The following is a 21997-nucleotide window of genomic DNA, read 5'->3' as shown; positions in this document are numbered from 1 at the left end:
AGCTAGTTAAATGACTAAATTATACGGAACTGCAAATATGTGGCAGTTTTCAAATAATGATCTTTGATCCCTACCCTAGGAAGCTTACTTTGAATGGATTTGTGATACAATTTGGTTGCTATGACAACTTGTAAGTCTATCGTACTCTATTCTCTGCTAAAGAGTTGGACATTTTATTTAAATCCTATAAGAATCTAGCAGAGCCAAGAGGTTAAAATTTTAATGCTTATTCTGAGGAAAGTTTACTGTTCAGTAAATCCACAGCTGGCTAATCAATAGCCGGTTTAATTAACTCCGCTGCCTTTAAAACATATCCAACATGACACATTTTATAGGGCATCATTAAAAATATCCAAGTAATTATTTTGGTTTGAAGTGCAGTAAAAACACTTATCTAAAAAAAGCTGAAAAAAGATCTGAAGAGATGAGCCCTGAAAGGTAAAGGCTTATCTGACAAGCCTTTGGTTTAGATAAGAAAACAAGAGTCCCAAGACATACAACTACATAAACAGATGGTCTCCAACTAGCATAAAATTATAAATTCTAGGGCTCTAATTTTCATCGAGACATCTAGGTGTCACTTAATAAAAATTAATTAGCAGATCAATCTGACAGTTTAACATAGTGTAGCAACAGAGCTATACATAAACTCACCTTTAAAAAAAAAAAAAAGCACAGTAACTTACTATACATAAAGTATGTGAGTAGTTTATTTAATATGAACTTAGGAAAGTAGGGCTGGAAGGGACCTCACAAGACCATGTAGTCCAGCATTTTTCAACCCATGGGTCACGACCCAAAAGTGGGTCGCAAGAATATATGAAACAGTTGTGAACAAACTTTAAAAATGGATCGAACTTTAAAAACAGATTCTCCTTGAAAGGAGAAAAACATGGGAAACTCTGGGTTTCCCCTTGCAGGCTGGCAGAGTTCCTGTCTGCACAGGGGTGCTTGGGAGAGTGGAAGGAAGGTGATCAGGCAGGGGGTGCCACATGCATGTGTGCGCACACAGGCACGTGGCATCCAGGCAGTGTGGAAAGCAGCTTCTGCAGCTCCCCGCAGGTAAATCTACAGGGCAGGGGACATAGACGATATGCTAGGTGAGCAGGGGGGGCACATGCAACACATCAGGAGGGTGGGGCACGTGACCTCCCAGATTTGAGTACCCGCACATGGCACCAGGGTGCAGCCTGGCTGGACCTGCATGATCAGAAGCTACTGTCACAGCCCACTGGGCAGGACCCAGCACAGGAGGGTGGAGCAGGGCAACGAGACTCATTGCTGCCACTACTGTCAGGACCCCTGCTCCAGCTGCTGCACCAGCCATGCCGCCAGCAGCACAAGGAGTACCAGATGAGGAGGCCACAACCCTCAACTCCTCCTGATGCCAGCTGCTTGGTGCATCAGGCAATACCCTGCTGCCATGGCCCAGCTCCTGCTGCCATTGCCGCTCCCCTCAGGTTATGACTCTACCCCGGAGAGGTGGGGCAGCAGGAAGCACGGGTGGCAGCTCATTAATGACTCTTGGTGCAAGGAGGTGAGGGCAGTGAGGCCCCCTCCCATCCATTACACTGCTGGCAGCACAGCTGGCGCACAGATCCTGGCAATGGTGGCTGCAGCAACAAGTCTCACCACCCAGCTCTGCTCTCCCATACTGGGTCCTCACCGCTGAGCCATGGAGGTGGCTCCTGCCTGTACCAATCCGACCAGACTTCAGCCCCATGTCTGCTGTGGGCATACAAATCTGGGGAGGAAGGGCGGGGGGGTATGTGCACCTCCCCTGCTCCACACACCTACCCCCTGCCCCACACACTGTGGGGCTGGGGGCAGTGGGTTGGGAGTGAGGGGCACCAGCAGGATTGGGGGCCTGTTTTTTACTTAAGCTATTTACTGGGTCAGGACTGGACATCAATGTTTACAAATGGGTGCTGGTACAAAAAAGGTTGAGAGCCACTCATCTAGTCCAGCCCCTTACTCACAGCAGGATCAGCCCTAACTAAACCATCCCAGCCAAATGTCTGTCCAAGCTGCTCGTGAAAACTTCCACAGGTAGAGTCCACAACTTTTCTAGGTAGCCTGTTCCCACGCTTGATCACCCTTATAGTCTGAAAGTTCCTCAATCTCCAAGTAAACCTTGCTCTGCTGCAGCTTAAGGCCACTTCTCCTAGTCTTCTCCCCTTCAGCCACAGAGACACAGGCCATGGGCACATCTCTACCCTCCCTATAAATTGTCCTTCAGGAATTTGAAGACTTATCACATTCCTTCTCAGTCTTCTCTTCTCCAGACTAAATAACCCTGATTATTTTAGCCTTTCTGTAGGCCTCCAGTAACTTTTGTTGCACTCCCAGCTGGACTCTTTCTACCCTCTCCAAATTCCTCTTGAACTGTGGGGCCCAAAACTGGACACAGTACTCTAGGTAAAGCCTCAGAAGCACTGAACAGAGTGGAAGAATCATTTCCCTTGATTTACAAGTGACACACCTGTTGATACAACACAGTGGGTGCATCTACAGGAGACGCTGACTGCACAATAGCTGAAAAATACTGTGCAGTACCTCATCACAGCATGGACAGTGCTAATACACTCTTGTACAGTAGGCTACTGTGCTGTAGCATCACCTAGAAAACATTCACTGGTGCTACTGTGCAGTAACTCCGGTTACTAGCTAATCCTAGGTGAAATCAGGTTAGTCAGGCATGACTTACTCTTGGTAAATCCTCATTGGCTATTCCAATCACTTTGCTCTCCCTTAGGTGCTACACAATACATTCTTTGTACTAGATAAATGAGCAGTAACGACTGCGCAATAGCATCTCGTGCAGATGCGCCCACTATGATGTTGGCTTATATTCAGCTTATGGTCTACTGCAGTGGTTTTCAACCAGTGGTCCATAAACCCCTGAGGGTCCACAAACCATGTCCAAGGGGTTCAAAAAAGATGATTATGATCAAATCAAAAGTATGCAAATACACAGTTACAAGTTCAAAGGGATCCACACCTCCATTCAAAATTTCCAAAGGGGTCTGGCACATCCATTCAAAATTTTTTAGGGGTCCACAAATGAAAAAAGGTTGAAAACCACTGGTCTACTGTAACCTCCAGGATCTTCTCTGCAGTACTGCAGCCTAACCAGCCATTTCCAGTCTGTATTTCTGCATGCACTTATTTCATTCCAAGTGCTTTGTACTTGTCCTTGATGAATTTCATTTGGCTGACTGCAGACCATTGCTCCAGTCTATCCAGCTCATTTGGGATCCTAGATCTACCTTCCAAAGTGTGTGCAACTCTACTGAATTTGGCATCATCTGCAAATTTGCTAAGCACGCACTCAATCCCACCATCCAAATCATTAAGGAAGATATTAAACAGTACCAGACACAGGACAGGCCCCGGAGGGAACCGCACTTAAAACCTCCTCCCAACCTACTTGATGACTACTCACTGAGCACAAAGATCCTTTATCTACCTTACAGTACTTTTATTTAGTCACTTAGTTTGTTGATTAAAAAGTTGTGAGGGACAGTGTTGAAAGCCTTGCTAAAGTCAAGGTATATTACACACGCTACTCTCACCCCATCCACAGAACCCATCACCTTATCCTAGGTGAAATCAGGTTAGTCAGGCATGACTTACTCTTGGTAAATCCTCATTGGCTATTCCAATCACTTTGCTCTCCCTTAGGTGCTACACAATACATTCTTTGAGGACCTGCAACATGTTCTTTCAAGGTACAGAGTTCAGGTTGACTGGTCTGTAGTTCCCCAGACCCTCCATTTTTCCTTTCTTAAAGATGGGCACTATATTTGCCCTTTTCCAGTCACCTGGGACTTGACCTAACCTCCACAAGATCTTGAAGAGGATAGCCAATGGCTCCAAAATTACTTTAGCCAATTCCTTCAGTACCCTAAGATGCATCACATGCAGCCCTACCTATTTGAAAGCAGCTAGCTTTTCTAAATAACCCCCAATCTGTTCTGCTATTACCCTAGGACAGTGGGGGCCAAACTCTGTGGCAAGTATGCCACTCCAACACCCTTTCCCAATCTGCTGCTCTGTTTTCTGCCCTGCTGGTCTGCCACATAGCACATACAGAAACCACCCGTGCCACTTACAACATGTGCTGCAGGTTGGCCAGCCTCACCCTAGGCTGTTTGACACCTTCCCCATCTTTGCTACCAAACGCACTAGTCAGCTGGTAGCTGTCCCTACTTGTGAAGACTGAAATAAAAAAGGCATTAAATTAGGGATGACAAACAATTTTAAAAATTAATCGCAATTAATTGTAAGATTAAAAAAAAGTCAATTAGTTGCAATTAAGCAACAGTCAGCAGCCCCCACCCAACAGCATGGAGCCCATGCACCCTGTGGCTCCTCCCTGCCACAGCCCTAGCCCTGACCCCCCACTCACCCCATCCCACTCTGGACTTGCCCCAGGCGAAGCAGAGCAGCTGGAACCCGTGTGAACATCCCCGACCCTAGCCCGCCCTGCACCTGCTCCAGCAGTGGTGAGGGTGAGGAGCCGCTTTTCCCTCCATGCCAAACAGCAGCTTCTGCCCGACCACTGCTGCTGGTGCTGCTCAGCATGGGCAAGTGAATCTGGAGCAGGCTCAGGGTGGGCTGGGGTCAGGGCTGTGCACACAAATTCTGGATGGTCCACCCCTCTGGTCAAAGCAATGTGCGCAATTAATGTAATTAAAAAATTAATGCGTTAATTTGTACTTGCGTTAACTTTGTAAGTTAACTGCAATTAACTGACAGCCCTACATTAAATACTCGAGCCTTCTCTGCCTTATCCATAACTAGATTGCCTGCCTCATTCTGTAAGAGATGTATGGTTTCTTTGATTCATAGATGTTAGGGTCGGAAGGGACCTCAATAGATCATCAAGTCCGACCCCCTGCATAAGCAGGAAAGAGTGCTGGGTCTAGATGACCCCAGCTAGATATTCGTCTAACCTCCTCTTGAAGACCCCCAGGGTAGCGGAGAGCACCACCTCCCTTGGGAGCCCGTTCCAGACCTTGGCCACTCAAACTGTGAAGAAGTTCTTCCTTATGTCCAGTCTAAATCTGCTCTCTACTAGCTTGTGGCCATTGTTTCTTGTAACCCCCAGGGGCGCCTTGGTGAATAAATCCTCACCAATTCCCTTCTGTGCCCCCGTGATGAACTTATAGGCAGCTACAAGGTCGCCTCTCAACCTTCTCTTGCGGAAAACCTTTGGTTTTCCTCTTCCTCACAACATAATTGTAGAATTCTTGCAACATAACTATAGAATTCTTTTTTACTGTCCTTTAAGTTCCCGGCCAATTGCTTCTCAAATCATACCTCATCCTTCCTAATTTTCTCCCCACAAGCCTATGAGACTGGAGATGCACCGATACATCGGTCCTATATTGGATTGGTACCAATATCAAGAAAATTTGCTGTATCATATATTGGCTCAATGGGGCCGATAATTTGGCCAATAAATGCCCATGCTGCACACAGCTGCAGTGCAGCACGGAGCAGAGCTGGCAGCATGGAGAGTTGCCTTCAGCTGGTAAGTCAAAAGGGGAGAGGGAAGGGAAGGGAAGGGGCGTGGGGAGGCAGATCAAAGCCCCTGCAGTGAGGGAAGGAGAGGGCAGGGGCTGCCTGGGGTGGGGCAGGGGTGCAGGACAGAGCTGTGGCTCGTGGAGGGGAGCGGCTCCTGCCGCTGCTTGCACCCCAAGAGGACATGGGGGGTGAGGGACGGGGAATGGGTGTGCCCCTCTGGATCTGCACAGGGCAGGCAGAACAGGCCGCAGACGGCACTGCACAGCTCTTCTTGGGGGTGCCTGGGGTCAGAGCGGGTGCTGGCGGCACTGGGAGGGGTTGCAGCCATCCCAAATTTTGCCACAGCTCCATTTGTAGCACCGTGCTGCCAGGCGTAGCCCAGCCATGTCCTGCCTCCACCCACGTGCTGGGAAGAGCTGAGGCTGTGCCAGGCGGCTGGTGGCAGTGGCGGCAAAACCCGGGGTGGCTGCAGCAGTGGCATACCGTAGGTTTCTGGCTCCCTGGAACCAATGCCTGCATTTCTGCACCCCCCCCACCCCCCCCATATGGACAATCTGAGCAGGATGCAAGGCCCAGGCCAAATCAGCCTGTGTGGGCCCCCCTCTCCCGTCCCACGGCACTTCTGCGGGGAACTTAACAGCATGGCACTTTGGACGCAGGGGGAAGGGTGATGGCCGAAATTTCCAGCTGTAACAGGTAAAGAAACTTACAATCTGCCAGGTGGGCTACACACCAAATGCGAGGGGCACCGCAGCCTCTCCACCCGGCTCTGAAGGGCCTGATCCACACCGCCCCAGGCTAGCACTCAGGGACCATGGCTCTCTCCCCTCCCCCCCCCAACCAACCAACCCCCCCTGTAGGTCCACCACTGGGCTGCAGCTGCTCCCAGTGCCACTGGTGCCTGCTCTGAGCCCAGCCCCCACCAAAAAGAGCCACACAGTGCCGGATGCAGCCCACCCACCTGCACAGATCTGGGGGGCACACACACACACACACACACACACACATACACACACACACACACACCCCTTCCTGGGGTGCAAGCAATGGTAGAAACCATGCCCCACCACGAGATTATCAATGAGATTCCTGTCTAGTCAGACTGGACTTCTGTTGTACTTCTCATCCTTCTGTTGCATTGAGATAGCTTCTTCCTGCACCCTTAAGAGGGCCTCCTTTTCCCCTCACAATTGCATCCTAGGGGATCTTGCTCACCAGTTCCCTAAGGTTGTTAAATTCTCTTTTTCTGAAGTGTCCTTATTCTGCTGCTCTCCTTGCTTCCTCCTCTTAGGATCTTGAATTTTATCATGTCATGGTCACTGTCATCTGAGTTACACTGAGCAATGTGCTACTTTGGAGAAGTTATCCTTGGAAAAATCCTCAACTATGTGAATGCAGTAGGAGCACATTTTTAAATGAGATTTTAAAATTCCTCTCTCATTTTTTAAAATGTATGTTGCATTCATTTGCTACTGCTCAAGTTGGAGAACCAATGCTATAGAGCTTTAGCTCTTAATGCAAGTACATTCATGTGCATAAAATAAAGTGCTTTTACTTAAAACTTCTGCATTCCATTTCTACAGCTCAGTTTGCTGCTGGCTCCCCAAGAGCTCTTTATAAATCTGTGTTTAATTTAGGAAGAGAAAGATATAATTCAAATGTTTCAATTGGGAAAAGTCAATACAACCACCACCAAACAATTCTTGCCATATCCTCTATTCTGACTTTGAAATGAAAAGTCACCTGCCTATGAATTTAAGGTTTTCAAAGCTTCACAGTGCACTGAATCCTTATCAGCTGGGCAAAACTACAGAATACTTCAGAGGACATGACCACTCCAAGGTCAAGATGGGTTGTTGCACAAAACATATGATGAGAAAAATAAGTACTTATGCAAAATATTTACGTACACTTTGAAAAACTGCAGCAAGTTATGCTACAGAGCAATTTGAGGGACTCAACAGCTGCTCTAATGTCTTTACAAGAAAGGACGGTAAGTGAACCTGAATTGAACTATTCTTGTAAGCTAATTTAAAAACTACACTTAGGTACTGAACCTAGTTCCCATCCTTTTCAAGGTCCCCTGTGAAAACTACCTAGTATTTTAAATTTAAAACTAATAATTAGGAATGCCTGTTTTCTACCTAGATAATTCATCTAAATTTACTTTCCTCCCAGATCCCCAATTCAAGTAAGATTCTACCTATGCCCATGAGACTACCCTGACATGCTAGTGTTTTGTTGTAACAAAAAGTCTGGGTTTGTTTGTTTTTATATATGGCTCAAATATTAAGTTTCTTATTCAAATTGGATCAGATCACTACAGTTCAACATGAAATTTCACATTAAGTCAATAAGCTGTTCCATACCTTACTCATGTCTAAAGTTGTTTCTATCATTTCCTGAAACTTGGAGAAATCAGAGTAGATATCATGAAGAGGTGTTATAAACACTGTCAACAACAACATCTGGTGCACTCCTGTCAAAGAACAAAAGAGACAGTAAGCCATCATAATAACCTGTATATTTTCTAAATATTCTGTTGAACTCTTGTGTGCTCAAGACAAAATAGCACCAGTGTACAATTCAGCAGTTCCCAGGAAAAAGTTGATGATAATTGTTACTTTACGGACTCTACTTATTCCAGAAACTGTTTCTATTTATATGTCATCTGACAGGTTTTCTCAAGAGCTAAATCAGGTATACCTCTATTATGTCATGTTTGGTGCTATCAATTAATTAACTAACTGTGAACGTGAACAGAACTTCATGTAGGTAAAGGTTATAACGTGAACTTCAGCTATTTGACCACAATATTGCTAGGGAGAAGGCTGAGCAAAAAAATCCTTTGGATAAGACTTCAAACTTCTGAAAGGTACCAATTTCTTAAAATGTAATACATGGAAAAATTTCAAACATCCATACTCAATGTGGTTTTCTAACAGCTAATTCATAGATTTCATAGACATTAGGGCTGGAAGGGACCTCGGAAAATCATCAAGTCCAGCCCCCTGCCCCCAAATCCTCAAATTTAGACAGTTTGCTACAAGTTGCCTGAAGTCTGAGTCACATCACTGGGAAATTCTATTTTAGAACATATCCCCTCCTCACTATCCTGCTTTAACTCTGTTAAAATGAATACCAAATGGGAAGTCAATACATTGAAACATTCCCAAAAAAGGTGCAACTTAAATTGGAGCTGCTGGCAACACCTATTCCATGTATGTAATACAAAACACAATAATTTTATGAGATTCAATGGATCAAACACAAATATCCACAGTATTTTTAAATCAAATATATTGTGTATGTAGTATGTATACATTTTACCACTTGTGGATTATTGTAAGATGCAACTACTGGTTTACTATTAACATCTGCAGACATTAATAGTTCTGTGACAGCAACGTTTTCCCAGGGCTGCAGCTGCATGCCTATACAACACCCAGCTGTCAACACTTGACATTGGTAAATAAGCATTTACATTTTTGCAACCACTCAAATTATAATTTAATCACAACAAATAAAGATAGTGTTACTGACTACATGAATGATCACAAAAAACTCTTCAACATGCAGCAGGTAAACTATGCATAGGCACCAACTTTTAATTTTTGTTGGGTGGGGGGTTGAGGGGCAAGATGACGGACATGTGGAAAGCTTCATACATTTCTGGTGACGGCACTCTTCCCGAGGGGTCCAGAGCCCTCAGGCCCCCACGTACTCAGCACCCATGAAACTAAGCGCAGTACAGATTAAATATGCACCTAGACCCAGGTAAGACCCAGACATAAACAGGTGAAGACCACACTAGGTACTATCATCAGAACTTCCTACTTCCTTTGACACCTATTTCGAAAGATCCCTGATTTCCCCTTCAAGAAGTTTGCTTCAGTTCACCCTTTACATGACACTGATGTTAATAACTGAACAATAACCAGCCTACTTGCCCTTAATGGTCTAAAACAGCGATTTATTTTTTTATATAACAATAAACAGAATTATTTTTTTAATGAGGTACTGCTCAATTTATGAGGTTCTGGAGGGGTGCCTCTAATCTAAAAATATTGAGAACCACTAGTCTAAGATTCATTTATCTGAAGGGACTACTCTTCTCCCCTGTAACAGTACTGCAGTTGCCATCAAATGCTTGAGCCAGAATACCCTAAATTTAAAGAAGGGGCTGCTGTTAGCCAGTTATTCCCTACAGGGATCTGTTTTACAATTTGATCCTTTTCCCTCAATTTAAAAGGAAATAGGTTTGTTAATCTCATAGGAACACAATGCATCCCATCTTTTCACCCTAGTTATTTGGAGAGATGCCATTTTCATGAAGCACAATGGTTCATGATTCTTCCATCTCTTAATTGCTTTGGGATTTGAGAGGCAAGCAGCAGTATGCTTTAATCCTCAATGTTTTGGCTGCTGCATCTAGCATTTCAACCCCTCTAAGCACCCAGCTTTCAGTATGGTGGAATGCATCTGAAAAGTCTAAATTTTCTTCAAGAGATAGTATTTTACCTGCTACATAGAGTGATCTTCCTGAGAAACAATGGACGATATATCTTCAAGGCATGTCTGTGGTAATGGTAAATTAAATTAGTTCTTCTTATATGCCCCTCAAAACTGGTTAAGTGATGCAGGGTAGTAACAAATACTGAAATGTATCCAGCTTTGGAAAGCTCACTTCTAATAAGATAACTAAGAGCCTCCTTTCTGCATGAACTTCTATCTATGAAGGTAGCAAACTAGATGGCCTCTTGATACTCTCCAATTCTTCTTTGTTCTGCCTCCCTGTCTCTTCAATGCTCATTAGTGCAAGATTTGAAAAGACTGGAAAAGGAAACAGGCTTCCCCTACCTAGGTGGGAAGTTTTCTTAGGATACCTTTCCAGAAACTATTCTCAACACCACGTTCATGGGACTTCTGCAAAGCAAAAGCACAGATATGAACTAAAAGGGGGGCATCTGCAGACATGGTCATTTTTTTAAACATAATGAGTTATGCAGATCTTCATGGTCAGCATTATGCTGAAAACATGTCAAAAACTTACATTATCTAGGCTGCCAGGATCCATTAATTATTTTTCAGATAGGTAAAAAGGAAAAAAAAGAAATGTGCACATGTGGCTAGAAAGTTATCCTCATTTAACTTCATCATTTAACAGTGCACAGCCAACCTGATACAGGAATTATTCTTTGCTACTTCTTTTGGAACACTTTGTAAAAGTATTGCTAAAGGTGCTAAATCCCATCTACACTAGGTATACATGGTAAATGCCTTTTTATTAAAGCCTTTTCCCTCTAGGCCCAGAAAGAGACAGAGATAAAGGGGACTAGAGAGCTCAACATCAGAGTTCAAGCCTTCCAACTCTCCAACCTGTATTCAAAACTATTACAGGTTATCAGACCAGATAGTTACCACTTAAGAGGACTTAAACAGCCTAAAGCACGAGTGGGCAATTATTTCAGGCAGAGGGCCGCTTACCGAGTTTTGGCAAGCTGTCGAGGACTGCATGCGTAGCCCCACCTCTTGACAGATATCCCGCCTTCTGGTCACCATCTTGTGACCAAAAATCCTGCCCCCTAACTCCTGACCTTTGCCACCAGAAGTCCCTGCCCTTGTCCCCACAAGTACTCCTTTAAACAAGGCATTTTGCCATCTCAGAAACCAGAAAAATACCAAATTATATTCTAAAAATCTAACATCTACAACATTCATTAATTTGATTTTAAAAAAATATTTTTGTCCTGATTTACATGCATTTGTGTAGTGTATATAGAAGTGATTGTAAAATAGCTTAAAATGAAGTCTTACTCTTGTATATTGTGGGGGGTGGGTATAGCATTGTGGCAGGCTGTGGGGATGTGGGGGAGGATGTGGCGGGGTGACTAGGTGTGGGGGTGTGGGTAGGTATGGGGTTTGTGGCAGGACTGTGTGGGGGGGGTCTGTGTGAATGGCAGAGAGAGGGGGCGTGTGGGTACATGTGTATGGTGGGGGGTGCATGTGGAACTCACCCTATGAACACACGCACACACACAACCTCCCCCCCTCCCTCCCTCATTGCTCCTCTGTCTCTCCCCCCCCCCCACCCCCAACCTCATCACATGGATGTGCACATGCACACACCCCTCTCCTCCCACTCCTGGTCCCGGGGTACTAGTGTAGACCCCAAGCTTCTGCAGTCGAGCAATGAAGCCAAAAACCACATGGTGCTGGAGCACAGTGATAGGAGGCAGAGAAGAGGTGAAAGCAACGGCAGATGGGGGGGAGTGGCAGTGAGCAGGAGCGCAGGGCCCACGCTGGTGTCAGAGGCCAGTACCAGCGGGGGCCCAGGGCAAGGCAGCAGGAGCGCCGGACCCCTCCAGCACAGCTGGTGCCGGACCCCGTGCTCCTGGCGATCCGCTCTGAGACCCTGCCAGCACTGTTTTGTGCACTTTCCTGCCCGCCGCTGCAGTGCTCCGGCACCACATGGTTCCTGGTTGCATGGCTGCGACCACAGAACTCAGCAGGAGACGGCCCAGCCAGGACCCAAGGGGTGGGCCCCCACCCCAGCATTCTTACCTGCATTTCCCTCTCCAGCGGATTCAGACAGGGAACAGCCCCATGGTCCCAAGCCAGAAGCCTCTGCTTTCCGGTTCAGGGCGGGAGGGAGGAGAGGGCTGGGGTGGGGTGGAGCTGGGCAGGCTTTGCTGCTGGGTCCTGCTGCCCCTGGCTCCTGTCATCTTTGACAGGCAGCCAGGAGCAGATAAATATTAATTTTCTAAATTTTTTAGTGGCCCCGTGGACCGGATACAATGGCATGGCAGGTAGGATTCAGCCTGCAGATTGTATTTTGCCTGGCCCTGGCCTGAACATAAAGGCATATGATTAACATACTGCAGGGAAAAAGCTGCATTAAAAATAGCCTTGAGTGGGGGCAGGGGTTGGGGGGTGAAAAGAGCAGCCCCAGGGCTGGGGCCAATGGCTGGGTTTTCCCAGCCCTGGGACTGCACAGGGAAAGTGTACAGAAGTTCCATGCACTGGTCTAACCCAGATCAAATAAGTTTGATACTACATAGATCCATGTTTATCTTAAACTGGGTTCTGCAATTTTTAGACCAGTCTGCATGCATGGATCTTCTGTAAGTGTAACAGGTTTGGACTGACTGCTGGTCACTGAGGCCAGGTCTCTAAGTGTAAGGTCAGCACCGGGACGAGCCAATTTTGAACCTGACTTAACCTCCCAAATGTCTGTACTTAGCCTAGTTGTTCCACAGTACCTATTAATTACCCTGTGGTAAATAAAAGCTAAATTGTGGTAATGTATTCTTTTTTTTTTTTTTTTTTAATTGAAAACTCAACCATTCCAGTTTAGCTTCCAGGTGGCTCAGGTAAAGTGTATATATGGCACACAGTTACTGCAGAAGAGCCAATAAATGGTAACATTCAAGTCTTCTGGGCCCACAGCAAGAAGTTCCCAATGTTCACACTGTCAGAGAAATGAGATGCTTATGTACCAACACACTGTGTAACATCCCTATAGCATCCCTTTCAGCAAGGCCATGAATGGAGTGGGGAGAGGTTAGTCTTTATTGCAGAATCTTGACTGCCAAAAGAAAAGAAAATTGTTTTTCTTCCTCTTATTCTCCAGATTTCTTCTATGCTTTTATTGTTTTTCCTAGGTTTGGTTTGAAATGATTTTTTAAAATATATCTATTAATGGCTAACAAGTTAGACCATTTTATTAAGGAGGGTGACTGAATTTCTAGAAGCAGAATTTTAAAAGCTTGACATATGGAAAATGTTGAGAAAAAAAAACCAGGAGCAAATGACAGAAAATAGATACCCATGGGTTTATGTGACATTATCATGTAATTAATTCCAGAAGTTCCTGTTAATCTGATACTGAAGCAGTTTGTAAATTTGATGTTCCAATAAAAATTGTGATAATCAACAGAACTTTTGGTTTTTTGTTTTTTTTAAGATTTCTGAAACTAATATTTTATAGTGGGAAGACAGACCTGAACTAATCTGGAAAAGTGATGCACCAAAGGAGGAGGCAGGGCCTTTGAAACTAGAGAAGCAAGTTATAAAGTAACTTTTCTTTAAAAGAATGACCAAAGTTTAACACCTACACATACACAATGGGATCGCATTTCTGGATGTCTGAAACCAAATGCCTAAATTCACAATAAAATCAAATATAAAAATAAGAAAAGACCAATTCCATCCATGTTTATCATAATATCAACACGGAGACATTGTTAAATTAGTTTAAATGGAACCATTTTTTCATTCCACTCATTACTAGAAACTAAGATATGGAGATAAAAAAAAAGTATGAGTCAGCAAATGTCAAGGTGTTATTAAAAAAAAAAATCACAATTTTATATGCATACTTTTTACTAATGCATAATGCTTTGCATTGAATAAATACGAGAAAGAAGTGTTATTGAGAAACTCCAAATCAAACCATCCACCTGCTGCATTTATAAGCTCCTTTAGGACATGTACTATCAATAACCCTTCACACCAGTTCCCACTGTGGCCAAAGTGAATTATGCATATACCGAGTAAGAGAACAGACTTCTATACCTCCAAAGGCAAAAAAGGAAAAAGGTATTAACTCATTTCAATACCCTCTTGTACTACTCCTCTTATTTTTCTTTAAAACACAATTCCATGATAAACTGAATCATGGCCATTAAGAAAAACGGGTCATTATACCCAGTGTAGCAATTTGTTACATCTATTAGCTTAAAATGATACACATTGCAAAAAAGTTACAAGTTAATACTTTAGATTATAAACCTAAAACACTACAAAAACTAGTTAACAAGATGGCTAATGGGAGTGAAGACAAGAAAAGAAAATCTCCACATCCAAGGTAGGATGCAAAATTCATAGATTTTAACATGTTCAAGTCCAATGTCAGTAATGTACAAGGAAGACTTTAGGAAAAGAGTGCATGGAAAGAATACATGGCAGCAAATGAAAATGAATTAAATACATTGGTTTATCAACAAGTGATTTTGCCAGGGTACCCACTTCTGAGAGAGAATAACTAGTTTTTCTTGACAAAAGAAATGCTGCATATCTAATCTGGATTTCAATAAAGCACATGAAGCAATTCCATGTGGAAAATTAGTTGAATGGGAGAAGACAGGGATTAGTACAAAACTGGTAAAGTTGAGTAAATAACTAGCTAAAGGGGAGACAACAGGTAGCTCTAAAAGAGGAAGGACTGGGCAGGAGGGATCTGAATGGTGAGTTTCCTCAAAGACTCATCTCTGCACAGAAGGCAGATGTTCTAATGTAAATGCCTCTCAGCTTTGAGTCAATTAGCATCGATATGGACAAGGATTGGAATATCTTACAAAAATAATGTTACGACCCCAAGGACTGAACCAGCAGAGGTGTCATGAAACTTGCAGCATGAAAACAGGAGGTTGAACTGTTAGAAAACAACAAGAATTTTGAGATAAGCTGGAAATAACAAAAGATGAGAGAGACCTGGGTGTATTAGTTATCCTGTGATGCCACCTGAATGTTGTGGTCATAAAAAATATAAGTGTGATACTAAAAATAACATCAGATGAGGTATTTTTGTCAACTAAAGTTGAAAAATATGAACGCCACTGTACAAGGCACTGGTGAGACCTTACTTGGAATGGTGCGTACAATTCTGGGTACAGCATTCAAGGATGATTACATGAAAACAAAAATAGGTACCAAGAACAGGCAGGACCATCAGAGGAATCAAGGGCTTATAAAATGAGACTAAAATATTTTGGGTTCTTAAAATCCTTTGGGTTCTTTAGCCTAGCAAAATGAAGCCTGGGGAAAAAAAAAATACCATTATTTTCTGTTTGCATCCCGGAAGGTAAACATGAAGGGAGAAGAGTGCTTTAGGCTAAAGGATAATGCTGGCACAAGAACAGATGGGCATACAATGGACAGAAATAAAATTAGACTGGAGATGAGATGGTTTCCAATCCTACCGAGCATTCAGATTTTGAAGAGCCATCCAACAGGAACAGCAGATGCAGAAACCTTAAGTAACTTTAACATGGAGTGTGATTAATTTCTGAAAGCGATATATATCATAGTTGCCTGCAATAACAGGGGATTAGACTTAACCAAGGAAGCTTCCTTTCAGTCTTATAGTTCCTGTGTAATTTTGGCTGCTAAAAAAATTGGCATCTATGTTCTAATGCTTCCAATAATCCATAAGAAGAAGAATGACAATGAGATGCTTTACCCCCCCAACCCCCTGGGGGGGAAACAGTCACTGCTGCCAGTTTAACAGTACACTTAATCTACTTGCCCAGAATCATTAATCATTAATCAGAAAATGAAGTTCTGTAACATGGCAGTGGCTCAAAATTTGCCGGAAAACATTTTTTGACATTCTATCTCCTGATGAGTTGAAAGCTCTTCTAAATAAGAAAATAATCAGATCCAGACTGAATTACAACATAATAAATAGAGTCGCATACATCTGCAATCATTAGGCCATACTCGCAAAAAAAATTAAGCGAGGGCAGCTAAATCCAGAGACAAATTAAATCCATTTAATTTAATTCAAATTATTATTTTAGATATACTGCAGCTAACTAATCTCCTATGGATGACAGATTCATAGATTAGACAGAGAAAACATTTTTAAAATCTATTTGTAGTAGTTGTAGGAGTTTGTCAGAGCCAGCTTGCTCCTCAAGACTCCTAAAAACGTATTAGTTTCATATCCAAGGATGTTCCCCAGTAATTACAAAGTAACACTGTTGAGGCAAAAGAAAAAAAATTGAATCAGGAATGCACAAAACTAAAAACAAGCTGCAGCTAGCAGGCTCAACAAAACCAAGCTAGGGAGAAAGGGCAAGTGAATGCTGCTAAGAGATGCCAAACTTGACTACTCTGTACCAAGAGATAGGCATAAACTTGTTAGAACAAGTGGCTGAAGAGCCAAGAGGGGGTACAGTGTATTACTGTATCAGACTTCTTGCAGACTTGACTAAGTACAGTATAACCTCATAAATGCGGCATGCTTGGGACCAAGCACCTGCCAGAAATTTGAAAATTCTGGTTTTTTTAAACTGGAGCAGCGGCTGGTCACAGACCAGGGGGGATAGTGGTGGCCAGTCCCAAAGCAGCAGCTGTACACAGAGTGCGGTGGTGGATGGCAACAGCAGCCACCGCAAGCTTCCCCCTCCATGGCAGAGGGGCAGAGGGAGGAGTGGCAGCCAGTCCCAGAGCAGAGGCCACACATGGAGTGGCAGCACAGGGTGGTGGATGGCAGCAGCATCCGCTGCATTCAAGCTTCCTCCTCTGCGTCCAGGGGAGAAGAGGGGGAAAGCTTAAAAAGTGCTGGATTTTTGAGAATTCCAGATTGTTGATATCCAGATTTATGACGTTACACTGTATTTCCCAAAACTTAATAAAGGATTTTTTTTTATCATCAAATAAAGGAAACACACATTGCTTGGACTAGCAGCTCACATGCATGTTTTTGGTTGTGTATCTTATTAAATTAGAGGTTCAAGGAAATTAAAGAAACTCATAGGAAATTCTGTTCTGCCAATAGGCATGAAAAGGGTCAAATAGAATATCTTCATGACCACAAAACTGTGCTTGATATTTTTAGGTTCAAGTGCACTCCAGGCTCTGTTCAGTTCTGTAGCTTCTATTTTGCTATAATATTAAATAGAAGGGGCTTCCCCAAGAGCTTTCCTTTGTTAATGGATGAGAACATATTCTTTTACTAGGATTTTTCAATGAGAAGATGCATGTGTACCAAAGCCAAAAAGCTAAACCAAGGTTCCCTACTCCCTTCCCAAGGAGAAAGGCTTCAGTTTAAAATTCACACAATTAATTTTACATAGCTTCTTACTGAAAGGAATTTTATACATATTAAAGACATCATTCATTTAATTTTAAAGAAAATATATATATATAGTAAAGGAAGCATTTGGTTACTTCTAAACGTCATGCTTCCAGCTTAAGGTGAAAACCATGCTTAATTTCCTTAAGGCTAGGTACAGACCGTCAAAAAGCCCAAAGCTGAATCAATTCAGTCTTCGCAGGTTAGTCTAAAATGTGCAGATTGAACCAATTAACAAATAGACAGTCACTTTTGATTCAGGAAATGCAGCCACATGCCTACAGTGGCTCAAGCCAGAAGCGGGAGTGGGCGGAGCTGGGGGGGGAGGTGCTAGAGCATGCCTCCCAGCCACTGCCAAAGGGAAGGAAAGACAGAAGCCCTCCAAGACACACACCCCTCCCTGCAGGAGGGGAAGGGTGGGGGTTTAAATCCAGCCCAGATCTGCAATGGGGAAAGGGGAGAGGAGGCAGTGCTTGCCAGGCTTCTACCCCCACTGCCACTCAAGGGAGGGGCGCAGCCACTACCAGACTGAGGAGGGGGGTGGGGGAAAAGATAGTGGTATTGAATTCATCAAAGTCTGAACAAGAGTAGTCCTTTCTCTGAAGCAAACATGTATCGAACACAACACTTTGCAACATCAAGCACATGACAGAACCACCAAAAACCTTTGCCAAAGCTAAGATACAACCCAGTAAAACACAGTGAGAATGCACACAACTTAGATTAACTTAAAATGGAATGTAAATCAACCAAGACAACAGAGAAAGCCTTACATAAGTCTTACATTTTCCTGAGGGCAGTGTATCTCCTGACAGCCAGGTATTCAGAAAGTCCTTGCTTAGGTATTCCAGTCTCCCACCGTTTACAAGTTCTCCTTTATAATGCAAATGTAGTTCTCTGCTTTCTTTGGTCACACTAGCTCAATCGGTCTGTGACCCTCTCCTGTTCCCTTAGCTCAGGGGCAGGCAATTATTTTGGGCGGAGGGCCGCTTACTGAGTTTTGGCAAGCCATCGAGGGCCACATGACAGGCAGCCCAGGGCAGATAAATATTAATTTACTAAATTTTAGGGGCCCTGCGGGCCGTTAGAATGGCCTGCCAGGCTGCATTTTGCCCACCCCTGCCTTAGCTCCATCTTCCAGCCCACACACATGATGATTGTGCCAGGTCTTTGCCAACACCTCCCACCTCTTAGTCTGGTCCTGTAGGGCTTGAAGCCAGCACACTGAGCTGGGGAAGGGGGGATTAATGCCTCTCCCAGACCCCAGACTGGACATGCCATGTCTCTGAAGCAGACAGCAAAGCCCAGCCCGGGGCTGCAGAGCATGCTGGGGGACTCTGATTTAACTTAAACCAGGAAGGGGTCTGGGACAGAAGTTCCATAAACCTGTATGGCTTCAATCAGTTAAGTCTGATACTACATTCAGCCAGGTTCATCTTAAACCAGTTTCAGCCATTTAGAAACTGGTTTGTGTTTCTAAATGGCTGTGTGTTTCTAAATGGCTGTTTCTAAACAGCTTCTAATCTGTTACAGGTTTAAACCAGTTTCTCATCACTTAAACCAGTGTATGTGCAACTTCTGTCCCTAGACTAAATGATTAAGATAGTATTTTTTATGTCTAATAGAAAGCATGCTGTATCAAAAAGTATTAAGATATAAACTTCAGAACACTTCTGAAAACATCTCTACCATAAAGCAAAAACAATATAATCCAAAAGTTAAAAGAATTAACCTTGCTGCCTGTACTTTAGGAAACTGCATATTGATGTGCAGAAGATTCTACCAAGGCAGCCTGAGGATTGAAAGTGCTGCCAATAAAAAAAGGTGACAGTAGCTGATAGCTGGATCCTGTGAGACCTATGAAAGATTTACCTTCCACATTCAGTGAAGTTTCAAAATTAAAATACTGGCTCAGCTTCAACTCATCATCTCATATCCTCCAAACTTCAGCAAAGACCCATGAAGCCAGAAAGCAGCATCCAGCAGCAGCCTGCAAAACCAGTACTGTACTGGCAAACATGACATCAGAGCAAGCTCAATGCCATTGGTAAGATGGAATTTGTGAAAGTATTACTGAGAATCATATTTAGTTTGTTCTTGAAGAGGATTTTCAGCAAAGTTTAAGATATTAAAAACCTTTTCAACTGTATGCCAGATAACTTCTCTGCAAGGATATAAAGTATAAAAGCTAATCTTGGTAAACAGAAAAGGAATGAGATTTAATTTTAGTTCAAGATTTTTAAACTTCAAGATAGCCATTTCAAAGCTGTTCCTTAAAGCAAGTTGGTGGGTATGTATCATTATGTTACATGAGCTGCACTTCACTAGCTTCTTTTAAGCAACCAAGTTAAATATTTATTCATGTTTATACGCTTTAGCTAGATCACATACCTCTTCCTCTATGGTATGTAGGTTTGCCAATTTTTAAATAAATTGTCCTTACCTGTCCCTCTTCCCCTCACATGATAAACAGACCTGACTCTGTAATAGGGGGGAAAAAGTACTGGTACTAAATGTACTATGGTAGACCACTTCTGAAAGCTTTCCACCATGAGACATAGCAAGAGATTGTGCCAAAGTAGCCATCACTTAATGCTTGCCTGCTATTTGTTTCTTCTCTTTTTCTTAATTAAATATGCCTAGTCAATTACTATGACTATCTTCTATGTCCTTCAGCAGTGTCCCTCAAGGCATGGAAAAACTGAGAGATTGAAATAAAAGTCCTGAACTGACATTATGAGAATTAAGTTTTAACCTATGAGTGGTCCACAATTTCCCCATTTCTAAACTATACACTTTTGCAACCAAAACAGGGTGATAAAAATTACTTTACGCTTAACATTTCTGCCAAAAATTCCTTTTACCTCCATATTATACCTCCATAAATACAAATATGGCTTTGCATTACCAGTTTGTAACACCTTATTTTTTAATAAAGGCATTTTTAGTGAGCTCCTGATAAAAAAAAAATCCTTACTTTTTTAATATTTACTTTTTAAAAGGAAACAAATGTCAGCTTTTGATGTGCTCAATCAGTTCTTTCCTATAGTGACACAGAAAACCAGAATTCAGTGTTGACAGAAGTTTTTGGAGGTTAAGAACCATCTTGCATGCTAGACTAATACCAAGAAGCAAATCTCCCGGTTAATACTAACGCTATACCTTGTTGTGTAGCGATCTCCTCTATTTTTCTCTCTCTCATCAAGGAACAGCAATACATTTTTTAGTTAGGGAATTAAATGCATTCAGTTGAATCAAAAAGAAATACAAAATTCACATCTTCTAAATACCTGCTGGAAGTAACATTATAAGATTCCTTTTTAATAGGAATCAGAAAATACATACTCAGCTGTTATCCCCTAAAATGTGGGACAGCTTTAACAAAAGCAGAAGTACTAAGGACATATGTAAGAGTAAAAGGAAGAGAAAGAGCATACTGGGATAAAAACAGAAAAGGCAAGGCATGAAGGAAATAGTGTATTCCACACATGCATCCCAAATAAGTGCATCATTCACTTAACTGCATTAGCCAATCCCGAGTTGTTGTCTACTGTTTACATTATATTAGACAACTACTTTCTGCATCTGTTAAATATACAAACTGCTTGGGCACATGCAACCTTTGAGCCCCACTCTGCAACTTAATCATATTCCAATGAACTGCGCAGTAACTTTATGTGCCAGTTAGGTAACTGAATGTACTCCCTTTAAGGGCACCAGAGAGACTGAATGGGAAAGCAAAGAATTAGAAGCCTTGAAAATGATGGGACATTCTCAATACCGTGGCTGTTATCTTGCCTCATATTCAAAGCTTCTAACAGCAACCCCAAAACAGGCTATTAGAAGCCTTGAAAATAAGGGGCCCATATCAGTTTCAAGTGCTGTGCTATGAGCAGCCCTAAGGGCAGTGTTCTTTATGAGTACCATTTAAATGGCATTTAGATAAATGCATACTCCAGGCAAGTGAAGAAAAGCCTTTTTCAGTCCCGTCGCTATACACTTAAATAGAAGAATCCATGCCTTCCATGTCCCTTGCTAGCTCAATAAACCAAAACAAAACATCTGAATGCATGTACGCAGCCCTAAATTATTTTTTCTTCTAATGTCTGAAATAGAATGAAATTCAACTGGGGCAAGTGCAAAGTACCACAATTAGGAAGGAGCAGTCAAATGCACAAATACACAATGGGGAATAACAGACTAGGCAGAAAAGCACTTGGATGATAAAGGATTAGCTAAACTAAATATAAGTCACTGCTGTAACAGCATCTCAAAAAAGGATAAGAGCACACTGGAATATATGAACAAGAGTGTTGCATAAAAGTCTCACAAAGTGATTTTTCCACACTCATCAAGTATTGGTGAGGCCTCATCATGAGTATCCTGTGGGGCTTTTGGCAAGAAAGATGTGGCCAAACTGAAGAGGAACAAAAATGATTAGAGGTTCATAAAACATGACATAGGAGGAAAATGGGAAGAAAGGAGCTTCTCTATTTAGTCAAGAGAAGACAAGACAAGACTGAAAGGAATTTGGTAAGTCTTCAAATTTGAGAAAGAATGGGGATGAATTGCTTTCCTTGTCAAAGGGATACATACAGGACA

General features: G+C 42.8%; 1 protein-coding gene across 1 annotated transcript in view; it reads right to left on the bottom strand.

Moving 5' to 3' along the window:
• The window catches only part of MSH2 (mutS homolog 2), a 90377-nt gene that overhangs the window by 22787 nt on the left and 45593 nt on the right, over positions 1 to 21997 (bottom strand). Inside the window, exon 8 of the mRNA XM_006273923.4 lies at positions 7902 to 8011. Coding sequence (XP_006273985.1) covers positions 7902 to 8011 — 110 coding nt within the window. The remainder of the gene's footprint in view (positions 1 to 7901; positions 8012 to 21997) is intronic.

Source organism: Alligator mississippiensis, chromosome 1 (assembly GCF_030867095.1).
Source record: "Alligator mississippiensis isolate rAllMis1 chromosome 1, rAllMis1, whole genome shotgun sequence".
NCBI classification, from domain to species: domain Eukaryota; kingdom Metazoa; phylum Chordata; order Crocodylia; family Alligatoridae; genus Alligator; species Alligator mississippiensis.
The sequence above is the reverse complement of the archived record's forward strand: the minus strand, read 5'-3'. Positions and strand labels throughout refer to the sequence as shown.